Source organism: Amphiura filiformis, chromosome 3, assembly GCF_039555335.1.
Source record: "Amphiura filiformis chromosome 3, Afil_fr2py, whole genome shotgun sequence".
Lineage (NCBI taxonomy): Eukaryota > Metazoa > Echinodermata > Ophiuroidea > Amphilepidida > Amphiuridae > Amphiura > Amphiura filiformis.
The window spans coordinates 61,846,497-61,872,951 of NC_092630.1; the positions used below are offsets into that span (position 1 = coordinate 61,846,497).

General features: G+C 37.5%; 1 protein-coding gene across 1 annotated transcript; it reads right to left on the reverse strand.

Moving 5' to 3' along the window:
* Nucleotides 1–26,133, reverse strand: LOC140148891 (uncharacterized). Its single transcript, XM_072170989.1, has 12 exons — nt 26,003–26,133; nt 22,245–22,440; nt 20,329–21,398; nt 19,577–19,642; nt 18,864–19,008; nt 18,034–18,188; nt 15,460–15,615; nt 14,970–15,095; nt 12,844–13,022; nt 11,243–11,321; nt 8,618–8,814; nt 1–7,807 (listed from the first exon to the last, which is right to left on the reverse strand). Exons 2-12 carry the CDS (start codon nt 22,423–22,425, stop codon nt 7,606–7,608), a joined length of 2,556 nt encoding a protein of 851 aa, XP_072027090.1. The 5' UTR covers nt 22,426–22,440; nt 26,003–26,133; the 3' UTR covers nt 1–7,605.
* Nucleotides 26,134–26,455: the final 322 nt, after the last annotated feature.

A 26,455-nucleotide genomic window follows, 5' to 3' on the forward strand; every position in this document is an offset into this window, starting at 1 on the left:
GCTTCGCAAGTTCAGGATTTTTTTTGGGTCAGCCTGTGACATCTCTGAAGTTTAAAAAATAAATTCAAAACTATTAAGTGGATATTGAATATTTCAGTCAATAAAAAAAAAAGAAGATAAAAATACATACTCAGTACATACATAATTATTATCATTGACATATGGTGCCCTTTTCTAGCAACTTGATATGACATGATTGCAATTACGGAATGAATAAAACCCATAAACATCACCTTAATCTCCCATACAGGGAGTGTGAATTTTAAATGGATTTTACCTGAATGAGAGACTTCGAAATCTACATCCCCTTTGTGGGAGGTTAAGGTCATGTCTTTGATAGGGTGTGTATGGATTTCACAGGAACAGCCCAATGCAGAAAGCAATCAAATCAACACAGTCACCATTTTGTTAAACCAATACAGGGTGTCCCTCAAAGAACTGTATCATTGGAAACTGAATTTTTCGTGTATTTAACGCTAAAACCAAACATAAGTAATGTGGTTGAGGAATATATCAACTATCACACATTTTTTGAATTTTGACGATTGACAGCCCCATTTTTTGAGATAAATTTTTTTTTATGAAACTACCTCATTTTCAGCCCGTTCCATGGAGTCAAATATCTATCAATGACAATAGATGCCTCATGTGCAGTGATTAGCACTCCGAATACAGATCATTGATTAATATTTGAAGCGGTGGAAGGGTTTTGAAAATGAGTGAGTTTCGTCAAATTCTTTTATTTCACTAACGGTGTGGTCAATTGTCAAAATTCAAAAAATATATGATAGCTGATTTCTTCGTCAACCACACCATTAATTTAATTATGTTTAGTTGTGTCATTAAAATACCCAAACAATTAAGTTTCTGATGATACATTTCTTTCAGGGACACCCTGTGTGTGTGAAGATTTTAGGCTTTCATTTGTCTTGTTACTTTGGTGAAGATACATGTAGCAAATTTGAGGTATTGTGAGTGTGTACCTGGATCATAGGTCTTTAAACATGAACCTTAGGATGGATGTTATGGTATATGATTGTACTTGTGGTTTTGGTGCGGAACATCTTGACGATAATGCCATTCACCAAAATGCACAAAAGTGGGTCTACATGAAAAACCATGTTTGGTCACACAATTTGGTTCATTAACAAACAAACTTATTCAATTAAGTAAATCCTGCAGTGAACTTGCTAAAAGTTTTGCATAATGGTTTTATCCTTTGGCAACTGCTGGTACATTTTAGGTAATGCGGCCCATACACAATCAAAATATTGTTCAATATTGGGGACCCTAAATGCAGGAGTGGATACAAAATCTACCATGTTGTGTTGTTTTCAATGGTAGATTCTGTATCCAAACTTGTATCGAGGGACTTTGATATTGATCATGTATGGGCCGCATAAGGAGCATTCTATGATGAACAAACATAAATGTTGGATTGTAGTGCAAGTTTTATTATTATAGGCAAACAAAATCAAGAATTTTCAATGTTAATGTGCTCAACCAGAATGAAGATTGATTATCACAAATAATTTATTATTTTACTATTTGTTTTTTCTCTATAGTGTACATAGATGAAAAACAACGACAAATAAGTAGTGAACAGATTTTAATCTGAAGTGAGTTAAATTTTGAAAGGATCAACCACATATTAAAACTGCCACAGCTGCGGCACTAATTTAGTATTTGCCAGCGAAGTGTTACTGGTAATCCGATTATCACCATGTCAACTGGATCACGCTTTTGAGTTCTACACCACAGATTGAAATGATCGCAACACTAAGTCTACGGCATGTACTATCAATTCCAAAAGGTGCGTGATCCAGTTACCAGGGAGTTACGTAACCACTTCGCTGGCGAATTATAGTCCACAAAACATGGCATCAAGTTCAGGCCATTACTATATTACAATATATCAACATCACATTTATACAGTATACTTGCATTTGAAAACATCCAATTTTACAGAGGGATGCACCTTACATTAAGAAATTTAGAATGACAAACAAAAAAGTCTGTGCCAGACAGTTTTGACTGATGCTGCTGAATTTGGAAACAATTACACACACAGTAACTAAAGTAGGTAATAGGTGAGTCCAGTTGAAATACATACACCTCAATTAAAACTAAGATATGATCTTAATTTTCCACACATGGAGTATTAATTTTGAATGTGTTAATTATCTGAATCAGCGACTCCACTTGTGGAAGATTTAGGTCATGTTTTTCATAGGGGTGTATTTCAATTGGGAAAGTCCAATGAATGGAGGCTACAATAGAACATTGGTATATTCATCAGGAGGTACATGTATTTGAAATGTATTATCAAAAATTTTAATATATTAACATTTCCTTACAATTTGTGTATTAGAGACGAAGCACTTTTTACAATCTATTCATCATAATAATATCCTCGATAATCTAGAAAAGACGTACTTGCATTGCTGGCAGCATATGGCATTACAATGTATACTATTACAAATGATAAGCGACCCAATGTCAGCTGTGCAGTGTAAGTCTATAAACAGGGATACTTAATGCGATGTTGTAACAATATTGGCACTAGACTTTGGAAGTGACAGGGATATGCGGACAGCAGTTTGTAACTAGGGGTCTTTCGGCGAGAGCCTAGATGCCAACAAAGGAGGATCTTCCGGTCAGGAGGTCCCGCCAAAAGGGGGTCTTTGTGTGAGACTGGGGAAAATCTTCCCAAAAAAAGGGGTCTTTCCGTGAGGCTGGAAAAAAATTAGGTCCAAATATAAAATTTGACACAAAATTTTCAAAAAGTCATCAAAATTTGAAATTTTAGAAAAATTTGAAGAAATATAAAAAAAAAAAGGGTCATTCAGTGAGAGATTATAAGAAATTTGTCAAAAATGTTGTCAACATTTTTTGTCAAAAATATTTTACCCGAGGAAAACAAAAAAGAGGGTCATTGGGTGAGGGGGAGCTCAGTAAAACAAAAATGGGAGTTATTGGGTGAGAGGGAATTCAAAAATTGGGGTCAATGTGACTGCACATCCCCATCACCCATTTTTAGTGAGTGCCACAGAACCGAGTCTACAGGTAAACCTCTGTTCATGAACACCAGTTCTTCAGCCTTCCAGATACACAGAACCTATGACATTTTGTTCAACTTTTGTTCATACAGTACATCATTCACAAGGGATGAAATTTTCAAGAAACATGGTACAAACTAGCGTTTACTTATCAATGTTATCAAAGGAAAAATACAAACACCACAATATGGTTCCAGGGGGACAACCTGGTATGGCCTGGTAACTATGCTGGTCCGGTAACAAAGCAGGAACAAGATGTACTATAAAATTATATTGTGATAGCCCTTTCTGCAAGTCCCGGAACCATGGCTGGTCTCATATTTTTTAGAACAAGCTTGGTGTCCCGGCCAGTATACCATGTTGCATCCCCAGGAATTTGGCAAGATGTTACAATATCTTTTGTAAAACATTACATAAAATAATATCAACAGATGTAACAATATTTAGTAAAACATTTACATAAAATAATATCAAAATAATTTTACATGGAAGAATCAACAGGCAGAACATCAACCTCTGAAGTTTTCACTGCACATTTAAAACAATTTTCACACTTCAGGAATATTCACATGCTTACTATATATTCAAGAGTATCAGGATATTTACAATTTCTGTGAAACAACCTAATTGGGTTATTCCATTTAAAATCCACACTACCTCTGTGGAAGGTTAAGCGAAAGTCAGAGGGAGATCAATTTTGAATAGAATAGTCAGTTGGGTAACTTCTATTTAAAATACTCACTCCAGTTGTGGAAGATATAGGTAAAGCCATAATACAGGGGGAGTATGAGTACCCTGACCAATTACATTTGAAACACATACTCCCCCTTTGGAAGATATTTCCCAAATCTTCCACAGGGGTAGTGTGGATTTTAAATGGAATAGTCCATTGGTGAGCAACTGATTATGTACATTTCTCAAATTTACAGTTAGCAAAATCAAGTTACCACAAATATCTTTGTTTAAAAAAAAAGGTTGTTTTTTTCGGACAAAATTTGCAAACATTAATTCCTGCAGTACAGTGGACTATTACATATGACAAAATGTTACTTTGAGCACAATTTGCTTACAGTACATGTTTTGGACGGTAAATCCTGAATGTATAGTTGAGTTGCTCTATGAAAAAGGACAGTTCCCTACTGATAAGCTGTCAGCAAAAACTTAGACTTAGGAAAGTGTGACCACTAATTCAACAATTATATCCTTGAGCCAATGAGCAATTAACTGACCAGACCAGGAACAGAGAGCATACACAAGTGTGTGGGGGTGTGTGTGTGTGTGTGGGGGGGTAATTACCAGTAATTGGGGTAGATTAGTGGCTTAGATTTTATGTCCTTATTCATAGAGCAACTCAACTATACATAGATTTGAATCCATTGTAAAATATCAGGGCTGTAATGTCAAGCAGGTAAAATTTCAGCAGTATCTCTGCCTTCAGACAGGTACATATTAATGCTCAAATGTGCTCTTTCAGTCACTTTCAAGTCACCGCCAGAGATAAATTCGGAATGTTGCGCCTGACACAGGGCAGAAGGGTGCTGTGATTAGTTGCTGTTCTGCGCAGTATGGTATATTATTTTCATCTGATTGACAAGATGTCAAATGCAACATTCTACATTCCAAGTTTAATTCTGGCGGTGAGTAAAGATGGTTCATATGATTTTATTCAATGTGTCTTGGTGTAACATGGTGTAATAAACTACTGGGTCCAAGAGACAACCAAAATTTGGTGTCGAGCAACCAGAAACAATAGGCCATCTGAAATCCCTACATCCCCTAAGGAACACTTGCCTTTAATCTTTCACACAGGGAGTATGTATTTCAAATTGAGTTAACTGAATGGATGACATTGAAGTCTACATTCCCTGTGTGGGAGATTAATGTCATGCCTGGTGTAGGGATTTCAAATGAGAATGGCCCACTGACACGTTAGCCTGGCAGGCAACTCGGTTTAAAATGACAGATATGATTAAAATTATGAAAACTTATATTCCTACATGTACAACTATGACGTGCCTCTCAAAATGAAATACTAAGTACCTAGCACTGCACGCTAGGTTTTGTGTGGTGACTTAGGATGACCAAATTTGTGCAAAGCGCAGGGCAAGTAAAATATCAAGTCGGGCAAGTGGATTTCCAAGTGGACTTGCCCAACGGACAAGTGGAAATTTTCACAATTCTGTGAGGCCTGATAAGAGTAAGTTCTGCATTGCCTTCTATCGAACTTCATCTCCCACACAGGGGGTGTCGATTTCAAATGGAGTAAACCTTGCAGGTGGTGGCCTCATTTGAAATTCACACTCCCTGTGTGGGAGATTAAGGTTATGTCTTCCATAGAGGTTGTATGGAGTATGGATATCAACTGGAATATATAGCCAAATTCAGCAGCATTGTCAACTCCTCAAAATGTCTATATATTTTAATTTGTGTTTAATATTTGAACCCTTAAAATAATATTCCTGCATTAGAAAATGTTCAGTGAACTTTGTTTGAACAGCTATATATACATCTGAAAAAAGGCAAAATGATGACATCATCTTTAACTAATGTATAAAAATCACCATTTACCAATGAATATCAAAAGCAAATAATTAGTAAAGAGCTTGGCAGCATTTTTTTCCTTTTTGGTTATATGATGAAATTGCAAAAATAAGGAATGTTTAATCTGCTATGCCACAATATGCAAAAAGTTACCCCCTGCAGACAAGGTAGCTAATCCCTTGTGCGAGTTACAGCTACGGTAGGACTGTAAAAGTCACCGCTATAGTCTTATAGTTAATTTTAAGTGTGGCTGCATTATCAGGACAGAGCATTTTTTCTGTGGTTTGCAGGTTCAGCCAGGTCCCATCAGGATCCTAGTGTGTCTCCACATGGAATAACCATTTGAACAAGCACCGCTGGTTTCGAAATCTAAATGTTCAAATCCCAGTTACTGATGATCTTTTTCATTCCTTGGTTAAAGGAGTATTTTGTGATCCTCAACCTCTTCTTATGACATTTTTCAATAGATATCAACGAAAAAAGCTTATTCCCAAAATTTCAGTTTGGGAGTTATGCATGACTATGTGTTGCATTACGTTTTGGTACACCAGAACATAATTCAATTTGGCAATATTTTTGCTAAACAAATTAATCTGCAAGACAATTTTGGTACATAAACATTATGTAGCCAGAGGTTTCCAGTGGTATAAAAATCTTAATATTTTTGAGAAAAGTTGGGGATGAGGCTGTGGATCATGAGGGCACGGTGGCTCAGTGGTCACGGCCTTGGACTCATAATCTGAGAGCTTGCTTGACGTGCGTGGGTTCGAGTCCCCGTCCCGCCACCGTGTTGCGCCCTTGGGCAAGGCGCTTTGTCACGCTTGCCTCACCCTACCCAGGTGCAATGGGAAGCTGTTAGGGGTAGTCACAGTCGTTGTACTGATGAACCCTGCGCCATTTGTAGGCAGCAAACGTGGTTCCGACATATTCTAATAACGGCGGAATATATGTAAAGCGCTTTGAGGCTGTTTACGGCATAAAGCGCTATATAAATATCTACATTTATTATGAAATGCCCTTTTTAACTCACAGAATAACTTATAATCATACTAAGAAATCTTCAATTCACTGTTTTCCTCTAATTTGCTACAGTTTCTATTTCTTGAAGAATAATCGGTGATCAACCAAGGAAAGGACCAATCACCTCTTCAATGTAAAAGTGGATCAACTGACACTGCTGATGAAGTCCTATAGGAGACCAAGTTTGATTTTAAATTAAATTCTTCGACAAATCATCTCTTATAATCTTGGTGTGCCATGACGAATGAAAGCTTTAAAGCCAAATTGACAACATATGCCGTAAATCTTCTGTACCCGTGTTTTTCCATCTGTGTGACTCAAGAGTTGGCCATGTTTGTGATCCCATATATTGTGTAAGATTTCTCGCTTGTTGCAAGAAATTGGAGCACAGACTAAGTTAACAAATAGAATCACATATTGAACCCTTTCACCAAAATATATTACATCAAACAAGGTTAGACTAGTAGAATTTGGAATGCATAATGTATAGCTACATGCGTAACGCTAAGAGAAATCCACCATACTGGACTGTCACATTTAGGGACCAAAATTGTGTACCTCCAGTATATTTTGGTAAAGACCTGTATCAAGCAATAATTGCCATCTTAAAGCACAAATGGAAATATGCACAGCAATTAAAGTTTAGCAGGTACATTACAATAAAATCTGGAAGTACAATATTTTCTCCATTATTAACATACAAACATACCGTAAACGTTCGCCTAATGGCACACCTGGGCTCCTTTGCCTTGGGGGTAAATTTCATGTTCAAATAGATAGCTCCCTCCTCTGAAATCCCAACAAGAATTTAGGGTCTATGCCCTTATTTTGCAGGTGGGAATTTTATAGGAGGGCACTTTTAGGTTGTGCCTAAAATTCCACTTATGTCAAGGGAGCCCATAGCGCCATTATGCGAATGTTTACGGTATGCAATTCCAGACTCTACCTCGTCATCTAGCCTTGTCTGACTGTTACAAACCACTACCTAAACGGTGCTGAAATCCCAAAGTTTGACTGTCTTATCATATGACCCTGATACAATCTTGCTATTGTTGAACTGCAGACATGTAACCCCGTCTCTGTGATGTCTCAGTGTCACCAGACGTTCTCCTGTTTCAATGCTCCAAACCTTTAATGTTCTGTCGTCTGCTGCGCTCACCACACGCCAAACATCGGCCTGCAGACATCTGTGAAAAAGAAATGATCAAAATGAAGTTTAGTGTCCCATTCTGTAGGTAAATTAAGTAATTCTTGGCCAATTTAATACACTCAGAATACTAGTGGCTCTGTGATAAACGCAAGCGCACATAGCACGGTACAGATGGAAAGCATACATGCGGCTTGCATTGCGTACACGCTTAGTACGCTACATGGACACAACCAGTACATTCTACCTTGGCCAAGAATTACTTAATTTACCTGTAATTCATATCTGATTTGCTAGTGGTGTTTCCCTCCATCATTACTTTAAAGTTTGTTCAGTTTATAAGGCGAAAATTATTCGGCTTTTGTTCTGCGTGCATCAATAAAGTCCCAACTCACGTTCGCGTAATTCACATAACACATAAGCGTGCACCAGTCAAGCATTACGCAACACACAATTAGCATAAGTATTGTGCCCAACTGCGTGCACCGTCGCCATTCTATATCAATACATAGTGTTATGAGTATTTTTTTTCCGCCTTATATAAGCCGAACAAACTTTAGCAGGGTAAAGAAATGGAGGTGTCATTGCAAGAATGCCATATCTGCAATAGCTGCCCTATAGACATTTGACAATTTCTACATTCTATAATTGTACACATCAAAAATATGAAACATGGCAGCTATTGCAGGTGAACTTTCTTGCAATAAACCTGCAAAAGTTTATTTTGTTATATTTAATTCCTACTGGTATAGGGTAAAAAGGTATCTTCAGATGGAATAATACAAGGCTAATCATGCTAATGGCTATAGACTGAATTCTTTGTTATCCACCAACTGTGCATGTTACATACCTGATAACTCCAGTGTGTCCCTCTGAGTGTGCCCAATCTATGGTACTAGTACACTGACCAGTGTGTAGATCCCAGAACTTAAGATTACTGTCCAGAGAACCACTGATAATCTTATTGGCATCAAACTGTAGACAAGTCACTGCATCCTGATGGCCAGTAAGAGTGCTCAAACAAGTGCCGGAATCCAAACTCCATAGCTGGAAGAAACAAGAGTGACGAAAAAGATTGGTAACAGACTTGAAAATTGCACTGGGAAAAAAATACTCAATTGTGTTTCTTTTCTCATTGAAAGCAATAATGTACGATCTTATAATATAAAATTTGTTAATTTTTTTCAAACCTGATTTTTTGGCATATTTGTAATGTTTACACATGTCCCAACTTGCACCTAAATGGAATCAGCCAAATTTGTTGTGCTTGTAGGTCAACAGAGCAAAGTTAGACATAAAGTCATAATTCATAATTATGAGTTTATGTCCTCCTATAGAACTGCATGTTAAACGGCCAAAATAAGCAGAAGAGTTTCTTTCACTTAAAGGAGTATTTCGTGATCCTAGCATCCTCTTTTTATGACATTTTTCAGTACATATCCACGAAAAAAGCATATTCCCAAAATTTCAGTTGATTCCGATATTGCGTTTGAGAGTTATGCATGATTATGTGTATTACACTGCTCCATAGACAATACGTTGTAATTTCGTTCTGGTGCACCAGAACGAAATTCAAATTTCACGATATCTTTGCTAAACGAATTAATCTGCAAGAAATATTTTGTACATAAACATTATGTAGCCAGAGGTTTCCAGTGATATAAAAATCTCAACTTTTTTTTGAGAAAAGTGGGTGAATGAGGCTGTGGATCACGAAATGCCCCTTTAACCTCGTTATTTTAGCTTAAAATGGACAGAAACCCTTCCCGACAATTATTACTAGCAGGCTTCCCGTTAGTGTGCGTCATTGCGTCCAGACGCGTATTTTACAAATTTGGACGCAAATTCACATGGCTAATCAAGTATTTTATGCGTCCATGTCACATGCATTTGGACGCAGACAAAACTTCGAAATTTTATCATTAATTGATGATAAAAATAAGAAATTTTTATTCTTTTATATTTTTAAGATAATAAAAGCCCCAAAATGTTGACCCACCTGCTGAGAATTGAAGTAAATTCTGCAATATTTGTAAATGCAACGTCAGGAAATCGTGCACTTTTTGCATGCTTTCCGAACGATCGCTGTACAGCTGAGCTGTTTGATCACATGGCCTGGGAAGTCCCGATTGATTTGTTTACTAGCACGCGCAGCTAACGTGCGGTGTTTATTTAATTATTTATCACAACCTGACAATATTCAATTTTTAATATTTTAAGTTTTTTTTCTCATTAATAATCTAGGTTTCCTTTATTAGTATTATTGTTACGATGAATAAAAGCAATTTTAAAGACAAAATCTAAATGATAACCCTTTTTTTTTATTATTTGTGGCAGCGCGTGTTTTAGTTTTTGTAGCATCAACAGCACGTTAATTTAAAAATAGAAACGCGGAAGTGAAAGTACTGAACGAAAATTGCTCAAGATTGACAGACTTTGCTCATGTTTTTGCACCTGTTTTTGACCATGTTTCGGACCAAAACTGACACAGAAATGAGAAAAATTATCATAGCGAATGGAGATGGAATATCATGGCTAAAAATGCACTTTTATTTTTTTTAACAATCAACATTTGATGAGGTGTAGACCCTTGAGAATGCGTGTGTATCGTCATAATCGTGAATTTCAGATGGACGCATTAAAATCTGTCTGGACGCAAGTTTTTGCAACCTCGTCAGCAAACTTGCGTCATTACGGACGCACATTTTTAAAACCTTAACGGGAACCCTGATTACTAGTATTATTTCAGCATTTGAGTATAGAAGAACAAATCTATAAATTGAAGGAAATCATGCATTAAGGCTTTAATATGATTACAAATCCAGAAGTATAATATCTCTTTGTAAATTATACTTAATATGTCATTTCCTTAAACCCAATTACCCTACTTCTGAATGACCATTGATTCTTGCAACGCATTAAGGTGGTAATGGAGTCATTATGAAAGTGCTCTAAACATGTTTTAAACAGATTAATTGAGTAGAGCAATGCACACTTATCAATATGCCTTTTGTTTGAATCAAATTGGACATACAATTTTCAAAATATATCAATTCATATTTTCTTTTTGTTTTTATCAATAATCAATACAGTTAATGAGCTAAAATGACTGGAGAAGCTCATTAACATATAATTTTTGGACTCAGTGAGTGGCATCTAGACCCTCTTCACAGACAACATAATCTGCCATTTCAATAGGGAAGTTCAAGGGGAATTTCAGGTCCTTAATTATTGAGGGGTTTCAAGCCCCCCATCCCTCCACCCTCCCCCTACTCCACTGGTTGCACCACAGGACATATTTTCTATTCAAATCCTTTGTTCTTCTATTCCTTTGCTCAAATATCTATGAGTCACATGATCCTTTACGCAAAAACACAGCTGGTATGGTTTTTTTACAACATGCCCTCTTTTTGTTTTATGGTTCAAATTTCTTCATACAGACAGGGCCAAACACAATTTCCTAATGGTAACTTACCTTTATAGTTTTGTCTACTGACCCCGATACTATTTTGCTGCTGTCAAACTGCAGACATAATACAGCACCAGTGTGGCCCCTGTAACAAAAAAGCCAAGAGTATAATTGTCAACCTGACACACAATATGATTTAACGATCACAATTTTACTACTTTAACTCATACAAAATATGTCTTGAAAGTTTGAAGCATCCAATTAAAAGTCATTTTATGTGTGGAATGCACATGATTAAATGGGTGACTTCCTCTGGCCTTACTGGCCTTCTGGTCATCCCCTCCATAATTTGTTTGTTTGATATTTCCTTTGTTTATTTGATTTCATGTGAATTATGGGAAATAAATTATCTTGTATTGATTATGTGTTGACTCGGTTCTGTTTATGCTTTAATGATGTCATTTGCAGCATTCTGGTATACCCAACATGCGACAGTTGAACTAAGAATTTGAAAGCCAATAACTAGCAATTTGATAAGGCACTTACACCAGATTCAACACAATAATACAGCACTAATTTTTTGGAATTAAAAAAATTATCTTGTATCTCGCAAAATTGTAAGACTTGCCACAAGTCTAAGCAATCAAAATCTTACGTATAGGATAAGCATTAGCTCATAATTTAATATTTTATGTTATTTTTGATAATGGTTATGAAAATGATCAGAAAATGCATTTTTCCAAAATTAGAATGTATAAGTCTTTGGGCTTGATTATCACAGCATACCCAAAACGCCCTAAAAATGCATGTTTTGGCCCTTATTTCCAAAACTTGACAAAAATTAAAACTTGATTTTCTTTGCCAGTTAGAGCCAACTTGGGAATAAGCATCACCTCTGGTGTCTGGTTATTTCCAGGACTGTTAAGGGCTGGGGTATGAACGTTTGGACAGTATTTATTTTGGGACATTAGAGCACATCAGACATATCGAATTACATTCTGAATACTGAAGAATGTCATTCTGATATCAAATAATTTTGAATTTTGAAATTCGCAATTTAATACACATTTTATGGCAAATCATTAAAATTGATATTTTTGATATTTAACAGTACTTGAAGTAAACTTTATAAATCTGATGATTTATACTTAAAGTGTATGTAGGTGGGTTGAAAAACCGATTTATCAATTGAAAATTTTGACCTTTTCGTATTGAAGATATGGATTTTTTTTCCAAAACACCAAAAAAAATTAGGTCTTTTGGGGAAAAATCCATTTCTTCAATATGAAAGGTCAAAATTTTCAATTGACCGTCGGCTTTTCCTCCCTGCTACATACACTTTAAGAATATATCATTAGATTTATATAATTTACTTCGAGGACTGTTATATATCAAAATTCAAAAATATCAAATTTTTATAATTTGTCATAAAATTTGTATTATATTGTGATTTTCAAAAATGAAAATTATTTGATATCAGAAAGACATGCTTCAGATTCAGAATACAATTCGATAGGTCTGAGGTGCTCTCATGTGCCACAAAAAATACTGTCGAAACGCAATAAACGCTCATTTTAGATCCCTTAAAGTTCTGTTTTGCAAAAATTTATAAAACAGTCTCATGAAACATCTTGGAACACAGGTATTTTTGTTATCCTAATGATTACCTTAATGTAAGCTTGCAGCGTCCTGTCCTGATGTCCCACACCTTCAATGTCCTATCATATGAGCCACTGACCACCTTCTCATAGTCCACCTGTAAGCATCTCACTGTGTCCTGATGTCCAGTCATGGTCACTTTACATGCGATGCTTGACCAGCTATTCTGCATGGATAAGTCCCATACCTAAACCACAGTAAGATTAAAATATGGAAATATGAGAAAGATCCGAAACAGAGCCAGCAGCACCATAAGAGGTAGAAGGCAAGAAAGGATTGACATAGTTTTACATGATAATGATAAACATGCACAAATTAAGATTAATTCTGGGCATTGAGCATACAAATGTAATAGTAAAACTTTCATTTGAATAATCATAGTTGCCAACAGCTGTACAGGATCCAACCGTAATCGCATTTCAAAATAAAAAATGTGAGCAGGCGGAAATGAGATCAAATCAATCAAAAGACATCGAAAATACCAGCCAATCAGAGTGAATTGGATTCACTTCCATGGGCATGTACACATCAGTGCACTGAGTGCAGTGTACGCATTAGTTCGTAATGCTATGTTCATTCAACTGAAATTTTTACTGTAGACCAATCTCTTTTCAGACCAAACATCTTGTAAGTATATCAGGGACAATCTACTCAAATATCACTGGACAAGGGGCAGCCCATTATGATCCTCTGTATACAAGGGGTAGGCTACATGCAGAACTCATAATAGTTTGCCCTCACATAGTCTGAAGCTAATCCTGACAAAGGCTTGACAGATTTACATTTTGATACCCTCAAGCTGTAGTATAACATACCTTGATAGTCTTATCTGTGGATCCTGACACCAGTCTACATGTAAGCATCTTACAGAGCCTGAATGACCCACTAAAATTTGCACTAACTGAGTAACACCCAAGCACGGTGACAGCCCGTCACTCAGAAGACCCAGTAGTCAGAAGACCCGCTGTTCAGAAAACCCATTATTCAGAAGGCCCGCTAGTCAGAAAGAGTAGCGGGCCTTCTGAATAATGGACTTTCTGAATAAAGGGCTTTTTGTTGTATTTTCTAGTGGGTTTTCTGTCTAGCGGGCTGTATCCGTTACCCAGAAGACCCCCTACACAGAATGCCTTCTATTCAGAATTCTGACTTGTGGGCTGTCTTAATCATTTGAGAGAACTGAGTTAGCCCTAACCCTAACCCTGAGAACTGGGTTTTCTGAATAGAGGGTGTGATTCTGCAAAGGACCCATGAAACAGAAGGCCCGCTACTCAGAAAATATTTTCCGAGTAGTGGGCCTTCTGATTAATGGGTTTTCTGATTAGTGGGTCACTTTAAATGAAAACAAGCCCGCTATTCACAATTCTGAATAGCGGACCTTCTGGGTGACAGGTTTTCTGAATAGAGGGCCTTCTGAGTGAAAGGTCTGAGTGATGGTTACCCGCCAGTCCCTTGGCAGTACATCATACCTTGATAGTCCTATCTGTAGATCCTGACACCAGTCTATTACCCTCTAGATGTAAGCATCTTACAGTGCCTGAATGACCCACTAATGTCTGCACTGACCAAGTGACACATAAGAACCTAGGCAGTATAACATACCTTGATAGTCCTATCTGTAGATCCTGACACCAGTCTATTACCCTCTAGATGTAGGCATCTTACAGTGCCTGAATGACCCACTAATGTCTGCACTGACCAAGTGACACATAAGAACCTAGGCAGTATAACATACCTTGATAGTCCTATCTGTAGATCCTGACACCAGTCTATTACCCTCTAGATGTAGGCATCTTACAGTGCCTGAATGACCCACTAATGTCTGCACTGACCAAGTGACACACAAGAACCTAGGCAGTAATAACATACCTTGATAGTCCTATCTGTAGATCCTGACACCAGTCTATTACCCTCTAGATTTAGGCATCTTACAGTGCCTGAATGACCCACTAATGTCTGCACTGACCAAGTGACACACAAGAACCTAGGCAGTAATAACATACCTTGATAGTCCTATCTGTAGATCCTGACACCAGTCTATTACCCTCTAGATGTAGACATCTTACAGTGCCTGAATGACCCACTAATGTCTGCACTGACCAAGTGACACATAAGAACCTAGGCAGTAATAACATACCTTGATAGTCCTATCTGTAGATCCTGACACCAGTCTATTACCCTCTAGATGTAGGCATCTTACAGTGCCTGAATGACCCACTAATGTCTGCACTGACCAAGGTGAGTTGGTACGAATGTTCCATACCTGTGAAGGAAATAGTCAACCATGAAATAAAATCATAACTTCTTATCATCAAGATGATTGGCTATATAAATATTTTACATGAATTGTTTATGTAATTTAATGTAAATTTAATTTTTATGTTATTCTATGATGTATTGATAAAGCCTTTGCAATTGCAATTTCCACAGTAGTAAATAATAAATTTGTAAAAAAAATCTACAAATAATAAGGGCCTCCGTCACAAAATTTTCAGAAAGTATGGACAATATACATGTACTAGACGGTCACCCGTAATTTGGCGGTTCTCGGCTGTTGCGATTACCTGGCTGATGGTGACTGTACCCACCATATGTTATTTATTTTACTTGGCCTAATTGTGACTTACTTTGATGCTCTTATCTGAGGAGCCACTGACTATCCTAGTATCATCAAACTGTACACATGATATACCCTGTGTGTGCCCTTCAAAGGTCCTAACTGTACAAAGACCCTTCAACCAGTTACGTCGTAGTCTGTAACGAAAAAAAAAAACAAGCTTCCACTATAAACAAACAACAAAACACAGATGAGACTAAAAATTTAACAACGGTTAAGGGAGCATTCACAAACACTTTACTTAAGGGACCACAACACATTATCTAGCAAAGTTACTTGATAACCTTCACAAACATGCAGATAAGCCCAAGAATTTGAGCCGAATTGTGATCATTGACTTCAGTAAGGCTTATGATAGGGTGGACCATAACGTTGTCATTCAAAAATGCTCCAAATGGGTGCGAGATCTGAACTGATTCCTTGGATTTGTGATTTTCTATCTTGTAGATCTCAATGTGTGAGGTACAAAAATGTCACATCTGACTGGAAGCAGTTAAACGGACGTGTCCCACAGGGTACACTTGTGGGTCCTGCATCATTTCTATGTCTGATAAATGATGCAGTTAATGCACAAGACTCTCATGTTATGGCGCTGAAATATGTTGATGACCTCACCATTGTAGAAAATTCACAAATAGGCAAAGAAAGTGTCATACAGGAGGACTTACACAGGTTTGTTTCTTAGTCAGACAACAACAACATGTCTCTTATTGCAAAAAAATGTATGTCAATGACTGTTTGTTTTTCACAACAACAAGAGAGCCCATCTCCCCTTACTATAGCCAACCAACAACTGGCTGAAGTTAATGTTGTCAAAATCTTAGTTATCCAGATCAGCTCTGATCTCAAATGGGACACATACATAAGAGATGTAATAAAACGAGCATCTAGCAGGTTATATATGCTCACTACGCTTAAACGGTTCAACCTTCCCGTTAGAGACACGATTTCTGTTTATGTAGGATATGTTAGGCCACTGTTGGAGTATGTTGTGCCAATATGCCACGGTGGTATCAAGGGCGCAATCTCTTGCAATTGAACGCATCCAAAAACGAGCGTGTAGAATTATTTTAGGTCTGACCAGACAATCATCTTATGAGGCGGCGCTCCAAACTTGCGCACTTGAGAGACTCACACAAAGAAGAGAATTTGTCTTGAATTTGCTCAAAAACTCATGGAACCCGATTCTTTTCGTGAATGGCTCCCTGAAGAAAGGGTGAAAATGCAGTTTGCAATACTTGCCATTTTTTCAGCCCCTTCCCTCCACCCCTTTGCATGCCTGACAGTCCTGGAATTAAGAATTTTGTTTCTTGAGGTGCAAAAGTGACCTCAAACTCTCTTTCAAGTTGGGTGCATTTTCTTTTCATGAGGTGCAATTTTACGTTAGAAATGGTTGAGGTTGTTTATAACACAAAATCAAAATACTAGTTTCGGAGATTTTTTGTCACATGTTCTTGGGCATAACAGTAATATTTCTGATGCTAAATCATGAGTATTCAGAGTCTAAAATTTGAAATGAATTGGTCAGCATGAAAACCCATGAAGTTTGAGTAAACCTGGTTATTTTGCTTAGAAACTATGCAATATGTTTTTGCAGAGCTGCTTAATCATTATTTGGGGCTTATATTGGGGCCTTGAGGTGCAAAATGCGATGTAATATGACTTAATTCCAGGTCTGATGTCTGACAGTTATCAGCCCTAGACAATTTTAAACATGCCGCTACCAACTTCTGCTAACCAAGGTTTGTGGCTTTGTGTTCATCATAAAGTACAATAAATGCCAGTTAGGCCTTATGCAAAATGTTCTTTTTACAAATTGATGTTTTGGAAAAATCAATAACACTTACAAGTACAACAGAATGAAGAAAATGTTAACAGTGGACAGGGATGTTAAGCAGTCTGGTTTTAGAATGAAAAAAAAAGAGACACTGTGGTCACCTAGGTTTCATTATCATTGAGGTATAGGACTTTTTATTTTTTCGGAGAAGAGCAGGTAGGGTAACTACTTGATTATATTTCTACATGTTCATACTACATACTCTGAAAATTTTAGAAAATTCATGACGAGTCCGCTTTTTTTTAAATCACATTTTGTTCCTAAAATGGGGTTATAGCGCCCTCAACGGGCACTCTTCCCATAGGGCTACATGTAAAGACCAGTTATAGACAAATGGCCCTAAAATAAAACGGACTCGTGCGAATTTCCTCAAATTTTGCATATGATGTTGATTTAACATCTGGAATGTAATGCAAGTGATGTCGTTGCTGCTCTTCTAAATTCATTTTTAAAATGTCCGCCCCAGACCAAGGTGTGGTACAGAGAGAAAAATCTGACTTTTGACAATAATAAAACAAAACTTTTTCCACTGCTCACCAGGGCTCGAATTTTAGGGAGGCCACCAAGGCCATTACCTGCGCTTTTTCAGTTTGGGCCTTGGTGCCCCAGAGACTTTGTCAACTTCAAGGCATTCTTCATCACTTGTTGGCCTTGGTGCCCTTCTTTGTCTTTGCCCAGTGGCCTTGAAAGTGGATGCCCCTAAAAATTAAAATTCGAGGCCTGCTGCTCACAAAGTGAGAAACTTACATGTATATAGGATGACATGTGGTTGATCATTTGCTTTTGTTCTTCAGCCTGAGTCAATCTCCATTTGAGTAATCTACATTGGGTCCTCCATAGGGTTGGTTCATTGGCTAACTCGTACCATGCACGACTTACTGATGCACATCTACAAAGACTTACTGTATAGAAAAAATATTAAGTAATTGATTACAGATGATTTCAGGTTCAGTTATAAAATTTTAATTTGCTACCTTTATACCTCCATTGGCATTTCAATAGCTGAACTACAAGTATTGGTAATGTTCTTTCATAGTAGGCCTATCAATTTAGCATGTTTTGCTTTGTAGTGCTGACTTCTGCAAGTGAAGAACTACATGCCGTACACTGCAGTTGTGAGCATGCTCCAAAAGATGAGTCGCAGGACTTGCAGCCCAAAATTTAAATGTACTGTATAATTAGTGTATATCATTTCTTTTAGATGAACCTGCAGTGTCGTTTGCAAATGATCGATCCAATATAACTGACGGTGTTTCAATGAAGAAACAATGAACGAATGAAACCAATGTGACACTCCTGACAGTTCCAGTCTTTCTTGATAAGCAAGAAGGCCTTTCATGCTTTTTTTTTTTTTTTTTGATCTTAGGTGAAGCGTATGTTATTCCACTATACATGTATGTTAGTCTGTTAGCTGTTTGCCATATTTAACAGTAAGTGCTTTCACAAATTATCTGGCATGTAACATATCTTTGTCAATGAAGCTAGACAAACTTTATGAAGTTATCTGCCAGACTAATATTATATAATAAAAAGACACTAGTCCTACATTTGTATATCAAATAAGTTTGTATACCTACCTGGGTCTAAATAAGAAAGAATACGAAGTGAGAGTTGTGATGGCAGCCATGACAGAAGATCTTGGCAGTTATGTGGACAGCTTTGATGCAAGATGGGTTCCATGGTTACTGACAACATATGCATTTGAGGCAAATCACATTGTTCCTGCAAAAAAAATGCAAGCAAAGTGATTTATCATGTATACAAGGTGTCTGAAAAAAATGGACATACTATGTGTAAAAATCAGGGCTCGAAAATGTTTTAATTTCCCAGGAAGCAAGCTAAATTTCCCACAATTTATAGCATGTTTTTATATCACAATTTCCCTCCAAATACCAGAATTTCCCTGCAAACACCAATGGGAATGAGCTTCCCAAATTCCCCACTTTTTCGAGCCATGGTAAAAATATCGTAACTTTTTGAGCATGCTTCATGCTTCACCCTGTGGAAGATTTGGGAAATATCTTCCACAGGGGGAGTATGTTTTTCAAATGTAATTGGTCAGGGTTAATCATTTTGAAACTTATACTCCCCCTGTATTATAGCTTTACCTATATCTTCCACAACCTGGAGTGAGTATTTCAAATGGAAGTTATCCAGTTTGTCTATTCTATTCAAAACTCATACTCCCTTTGTGGAAGACTTTAGCTAATCTTCCACAGGGGTAGTGTGGATTTTAAATGGTATAGCCCAAACAAGCAAACTAACAAAAATATATAAGCATGCAACTTACCAACAACCTCTTCATCATAACATTCTTCTGTTGATCATTGAATTCACCAAACCACTCGCCTATCACCTATTTAATAGAAGGCAATAAAAGAGCAAAACAAATTCATCAACTCTTCATTGGAAAAAGTACAGTTCTATTCAAATACTGGAACTTATGTTTTGTTAACATGATGTTTCGTCAGAAACCATCAGTCATCAGATGACCATCAGGACTCTGATGCAAATCCCACTTTGCATAAATGCTTTGACCAAATATCTGAGAGCACTTAATGAAAGTGTGACTGGCAATTTCATAAAAGTATTGTCCGTCTGACTTCACACAGTCACATGAAGCATTTTAGCAAGTTGAGTGCATCAATTGTGAGTCTCTACTGCAACTCAACAATGGACTATTCCATTTTGACAACCACTGGAATTGGAATAGAAGTGTCATCTTCTACAGTGGGGTGGATTTAAAATGGAACACCCCAATGTATGGTAGATTCAAATGGTTAACTTTTGATACACAGCAGACATTTTTGAAAGTGAGTCTTAATCATCATCTCAAATGTCATTTAAATTTTGAGAAAGAATCCTGTCTCCTCAGCCAAAATAAGAATGTCTCCTCAGCCAAAATAAGAATTCAGGAAATGTTACAATATTGGGCCAAAAACTGGCAACTCCTATGCAAAATTTTGAAGCTTGCCCTCCGCCTTCCCCAATTCCCTTATGGAAAAATTTCTGGTGCCATTGCTGCTCCCTGTTTAATCTTACCTGCATTCTCTGTTTAAACACAGATCCATCCACACCTTTGTTCCATGTCAGACTAGATTGCTGATGCTGATGATCCCCACCCTCACCATGATTGCACTTTGGATTATCTTGATTACATATGGCGCTTTGTTTACGTTGGCAGTTCTGTTCATCTTGAAGTGGCAGCTCATGATCCGATGCACTGTCCACGGTCACCATGCACTCCACTTCAGAATGTTCTATTGCACTGAAAGACGTTGTGTCTAATTTATCTAATGAATAAGAGTCCAGCGAGGCTCCTGCCGGCAAACTTAGCGACTTTCTTCCATATTCAACGCGACGAGGGCAGCAGCACCTGCGTGCTTGTTCCCCTTGAACACGCTTCTTTGCCGCCCAGGGCTGGTCTGCATGTAGCGAAAGATTACTCATTGTGATATCCCCCGAAGGGCACCATGATGCTTTACTACATGTAGGCCCTGCAACCATGTCTTTCCTTGAAGTGGACGGCGAATGTTTGACAGCCATAGGAACGTCTGCTCGACACAAGCGTAAGCTCACCTGAAGCGGACATGTCCGTTTTCGTGGCCAGCTTGCGAAGTTGATGGCTTCGCTGCTGTGGCGGCACGAGCAACAAGCCGGACAGTGGCAAGGTGCATGTCTATTACCATCAAACCATGCATTTTTCAGTTTTGAGGAGTCATTCAACTGATTTCTTGTATGATGATGACATTTTGAAGCCTCCAGTTCATCTTCATCTTCATCATCATCCGACAGGTTCATTTGTTCAATTTTCTTCTTCGTCGTCCGCCGTGGTATGTGTATTCTTGTGGAGCACACATTGTTATCTGCTTTTCCAAACATGACCTTGACAAGACTTGGTTTTACACAATTCTGATACACTACTTCACTGTTGGAATATCTGCTACTACTATTACTTTTCTTGCCATTATTGTGGCCAGCAGTTCTTAGCGATAAAGACGCTATGTCTCCTTCGCTTGAGGAGCTGTAATCTGACAATGGCCTTGGAGATGGTCCAGAACTGGACGAAGGCATGTCATCAACCTCCATTTGATCAGGTATAGCAGCAGCACCTGTAAAGATCAGTCAAAAAAATTTGGTCTCAAAAATGTTACTATTATATTCACGCATGACATAAGAATAAATTTTTTCAAAATTTTTTTAAATTAAAGTCTAAATTTGGTATTTTTTCTTAATCTTGCAACTCCATTCCATGGAAGATTTTTCATTTGTTTTTATATTGGCCCTATTTGTTAAATTATTTACCAAATAAGGTAACATTTTGGTTAAAATCTTTAGTAAAAAATAAGTTACATTTTTGGCCTCAGCTAATCACAGTTTTCATTTTAAGTACCTTACATTAATGTTAGTCTTAAAAGTAAAGGTTGTTCAATAACTACTGCAAAGGTTGAATTTCAGGATTCCTACTGTCAGTCTGGTCCAGGTGATAATTAAGGAAAGACCTTCACACTTGATTCTGAGTTTCTTGTTGCCCACCCACATTGCAATTTTTCAAAAAAAAATCAAAAAATCAAAATTGCGTTTTTGCTCTCACCCTCTGCAAATTTCAAATGTGTGCACTATTTTGGCTCAACAGGCACATGCCAGTGTGTGTAGTATGCAAAGTTAAGTGAATTCAGAATGCAATCTGAATTCACTAACTTTACATACTACACACACTGGCGTGTGCCTATTGCCTAAGTAGATCCTTCAATTCTATAAGCCTGAAGACTGTGTTTAATTCTGCATTTTAACTGATAAGGCCTGAACTTGAATCCCTGCCACTAAAAAGTTACCACATTTGTTTTCTGAAAATAAGTGACGGGGGAAACTCATGCAGAATCGAGTACGAACTACGAAGGCCCTCAACTTAAATCCATGCCACCACAGAAGGGTAACAAACTGGCTTTAAATTTTACCTCCTTCCTCTCCAGTTAAAGAAAGTTCAATATGTCCCTCTTTGGTAGTTCGTGATTTACGGCTGAACCACGATACTCTTTCCCAAACCCTGGACTTGGATTTCACACGTTTGATTGGTGGTCTAACAGCAGGGCCCTCGGAATCACTTGATGTACCTATATGCTGGTGCGCACCATCCATTTTCTACTACCACCACTGAAAATAAAAATAAAATATCGTGAAGATGTTATGAGTACATGTGTCAGCTTTAATTATAGGCTAGTAACAGACTTCTAACAGGACAGGACCTTTTGCATATTCTTTAATAATGTTAGAATGTTTTGCAGCAGGTTCTTAAATGTTTTTGATTAAAATTTCCTTACATGACCCCATCATTTAAATATTTCCATTAAACATTGAACAAAATATACGAGTGGATCATATCACACAGTAGTAGATAAAATAAATAAAGGTGAGCGAAAAATAGTGCAGTGTCAAAGTTAAAACTCTTTTACATGTATTCAAAAACAAAATGTTTAGTGTTTTGGGAGTCATTAAATATACAAAGAAATGTCTAGCCATGGTATGACAAAACATGTACACAAAGGCTAAGCCTATGCAATTATAATTGATCAAATCTCTCTCTCTCTCTCACCCATCACAGGAAATATGGGGAAATGATGGGGCTAAGTATATTCTCTTGACCCCTGTCAGAGGTTGTATATCCCCAGAATACATTGCAGCCACAGATGGAATGCTTGAGAAACACATGGTTAATTTCAGAAAATATCACACTGGTCAAGATTGTTAATTTTTTGTTATACAACAAGATAAAATGTCTAAAATTGTTTTAAAAACAGGAGACTTTTTAACTTTCTTGGTGTCAATGTATCCACAAACATTATCCCTACCTACCCAATTATCAATTCAAAACATAAAACAAAAAGTCTTGATGAATATTCCATCAAAACTAGGGCTCAACCGATATGGCATTTGTCTACCGATCTGACATCCGATATCGATGTTGTAATAGCGGCCGATATCGGTCAAAAAATCCCCCCCCCCAAAAAATGTCAAAATATATTTTTTTATCAAAGTTTTTGGCGACTTTGGAGAACCACTGGACCTATTCTGAAGTGCTAGGATCATTCATAGTTAATTTTTTTTTTTAAAAAAAAAAAAAAATTACAGGTTGTTATTCTTATATGCAAACCATTAACTAATGTTTACCTCTTCATGTATCACATACATGCATTGGTTTTCCATAATATGTGCTACATGAAGATGTAAAAAAAAAGGTTAATCCCAAGCACCATTATTCCGCAACGCAAAGTTTGCATATGAATTCTTTTTAATGCAGCCGCCAATTTAGGGAGAAACTTTTCCAAACGACCCTAATTTGTATGCAAACTTCGCGTTGTGGAATGATGCTTGGACCGGAATTGCCCAAATATTGGTTAATGATTTGTAGATCTAAACAAACTGTAATTTTTTTCTAATTTTATTTTTTCAAATAAACTGTGAATGATCCTAGAACTTCAGAATACGTCCAGTGGTTCTTCAAAGTCGACGCAAACTTTTTTTTTTAAAAACCGATATCCGACCTGATACCGATATCGTCGACATCGGGCTTATCCGATATCCGATCCGATAATCGGTTGAGCCCTATAATCAAAACTACTGGTTCTTATTTTGTACATAAATTTGAATGTGAAATGGTGTTTAAAAGGCTCCTTATTACATTGCACAAATTGCCATACTGCATGCTGGGAATTCAGGGGTAGCGCTAGGCTGCATTTTGGGGTCCCGGACTCACCAAAATACAATTCAGATCCCCTATTTTTAAATTTTCTGCAAGTTTAGGGATCCCTGCAGACCCCTAGTTTTTCAATAGCACTACTGTAGACATTTATGCTGCATTTGTACAATTCTGACTCCCCACACTCTACTACGGACCCCTACTTTTTAATTTTCTGCAAGTTCGGGGGTCCCTGCGGCCTGCGCACTCGGGAGTGTTTTGTTCTAGCGCTACCTCTGGCTGGGATTACATTGAATCAACCTCTGGACCCCTGTAGGCATGGCAGGAAAAAGTGGGCAATACGGGAATCTCATTGCAGGGAAATTTTAGGTTTTTGACCAAAAAATAAAGAAATACATAAGGAAATATGTCATGCTGGAGGAAATTTGCTAAAACTGGAGGGAAATTCTGAATTGCTTGCAGGGAAAAAAACATTTTTTCAGCCTCTGCCTGTAGGCATTACATACCCCACTCTCCTGTTGTTTTTACCATTGCCAATTCCATGGGTAATGCAGGGTTGGGTATAATTACACAATGTTACGTATACAATTACAATCAGTGGTGCAAGGGGGGGTGTGGTGTGATGATGGAAAATTTTGTAAGAAGTAGAAGGACAAATTTAAAAGAAGCGCTTGAAGGGGTAAAAGTTTGAAATTGAAGCGCGCAACCCATGTGATACCGGTTCATGGCGTGAGGTCCAGATGTATACAATTTCATGCATGGCATGACTCGATCATGAGTATGCTTATTACTTAGACAATAACAACTGCACACCATCTATTTTGAGGTAATTGTGTGAAATCTGAAGGGTCTATTTGAGGCCACAGGATTTTTTCGAGGAAGCGGTAGCTCCCGAAGAAAAATACCGAGTGAGGCCCAAAACAAATCATGACAATGAACTCAAAATAGATGGTGCAAAGTTATCATTCATGACCGTCCTCAGAGGATGTTTAAAGGCATTCCCATAACCCAATTTCTGACCTTGGTATGTCTGGCTTTTGTACAAATGTGGCCCAGTTGATAATGTACCTTGCATATTGGGATTGTGTGCAAGTACATTTGTATCTGGTGTTTTCATCCTTTTATTTAACATTAAAAACATTGAGACTTATGAATAAAATTAATGAATGTTTCCTGTAAGAAAGTCAAATATAAGTTTAAGTCTCAACTATTAGCTTGTTGGCTGCAGTTTTAAAATTACCATTTTGTGTATGTGGCAATGGGGACTTTGCGCGCGTCCAGGAATCATTGACATTAAATTAATGAATGCGCAGTCACCATTCTCTTGGTCGGGCTGACGTCACAAAGCATGAAAGGGGAAATAGCCTTGTAAAACAAGTGTACGCATGTGCAGTTCCCCTTTCTCGAGCTGGTTGCTATGCGCGCTTGTGCAAAGGGGACAACGGAGTGAATGGCCAGGCAATCAAAGTTAACACTAACAGACGTCAACTCTTTTGCTTGGATCGCACTTGCCAACAGTGTCCGAAATAAGGAAAATATGGAGGTTATCCCGAGGATAACTAAAGCATAAATTCTGCTTGTCCTCACAACATGTTGGTTGTCCCCAAAATGTGTCATACTTTTGGAGGTAAAATATAGTGGTTGTCCAGGGGATAAGTACATAGCTCAATATGGTTGTCCCCAGTGATATTTGGCCAAGAGGACAAGAGGATAAGTGCTTATTTCGAACACTGCTTGCCAATGCTTGCTGCGTATATTAATGAGGTTATGAATAGTAAGTAGTATCATGACTATAAATTACAGTAAACATGGTAAATCCCTTATCATGCTTATATGACCTGAGTTACAATCATACACATGATGTACCATGTATGGTCATTGAATTGACTCAATCATGATCTGATCATCATGCAATGTTGAATGTATGCATTCATGCATTGTATGAATTGAGTCTTAGTTATAAATGCCCGACACTAAATCCCTAAATTTATCCAAACATGTTTAATTCTATCACATTACCGTATTCTATCCACCATCATAAACCTTGAGTACTTATTTCTCGCCAATGATTCAACCCGATCCTATCCATATGAACGATTTAGAATGCTTTTTGCTACACCCAGATCACTTGCTTCTTGGCCATACTGACACTTCTCTGAATCTCTTCCGGGAATAACAACCCGGGTCAACATAGCCTCCTCCCATTAATTAAAGTCAAAGTTCAAAATTATTGTGTTGATGCTTTGCGGCACATTTACAAAAGGATATGAGATTATGTGAGACAGAAGGATAAGTGCTGATTCAATACGCACTACGCGAGTGTGTTGTTTTATGTGTGATTAAGATAGCACTAAGTCTATTATTTATTAAAAATATGTTATTACTAGGCGGTTACCCGTATTTGGCGGTTCTCGGCTGTCGCGATTACCTGGCTGATGGTGACTGTACCCACCAAGTTTTATGCCCATACGA

Excerpts from the sequence above, each read along its gene's own strand:
- LOC140148891 (XM_072170989.1), bottom strand. The coding sequence starts at position 22,425 with ATGGATGGTGCGCACCAGCATATAGGTACATCAAGTGATTCCGAGGGC. Across the intron at positions 19,643-20,328 it reads TGTTTAAACAGAGAATGCAG|GTGATAGGCGAGTGGTTTGG; the intron begins GTAAGATTAAAC and ends TCTATTAAATAG. Across the intron at positions 19,009-19,576 it reads TTATGATGAAGAGGTTGTTG|GAACAATGTGATTTGCCTCA; the intron begins GTAAGTTGCATG and ends TTTTTTTTGCAG.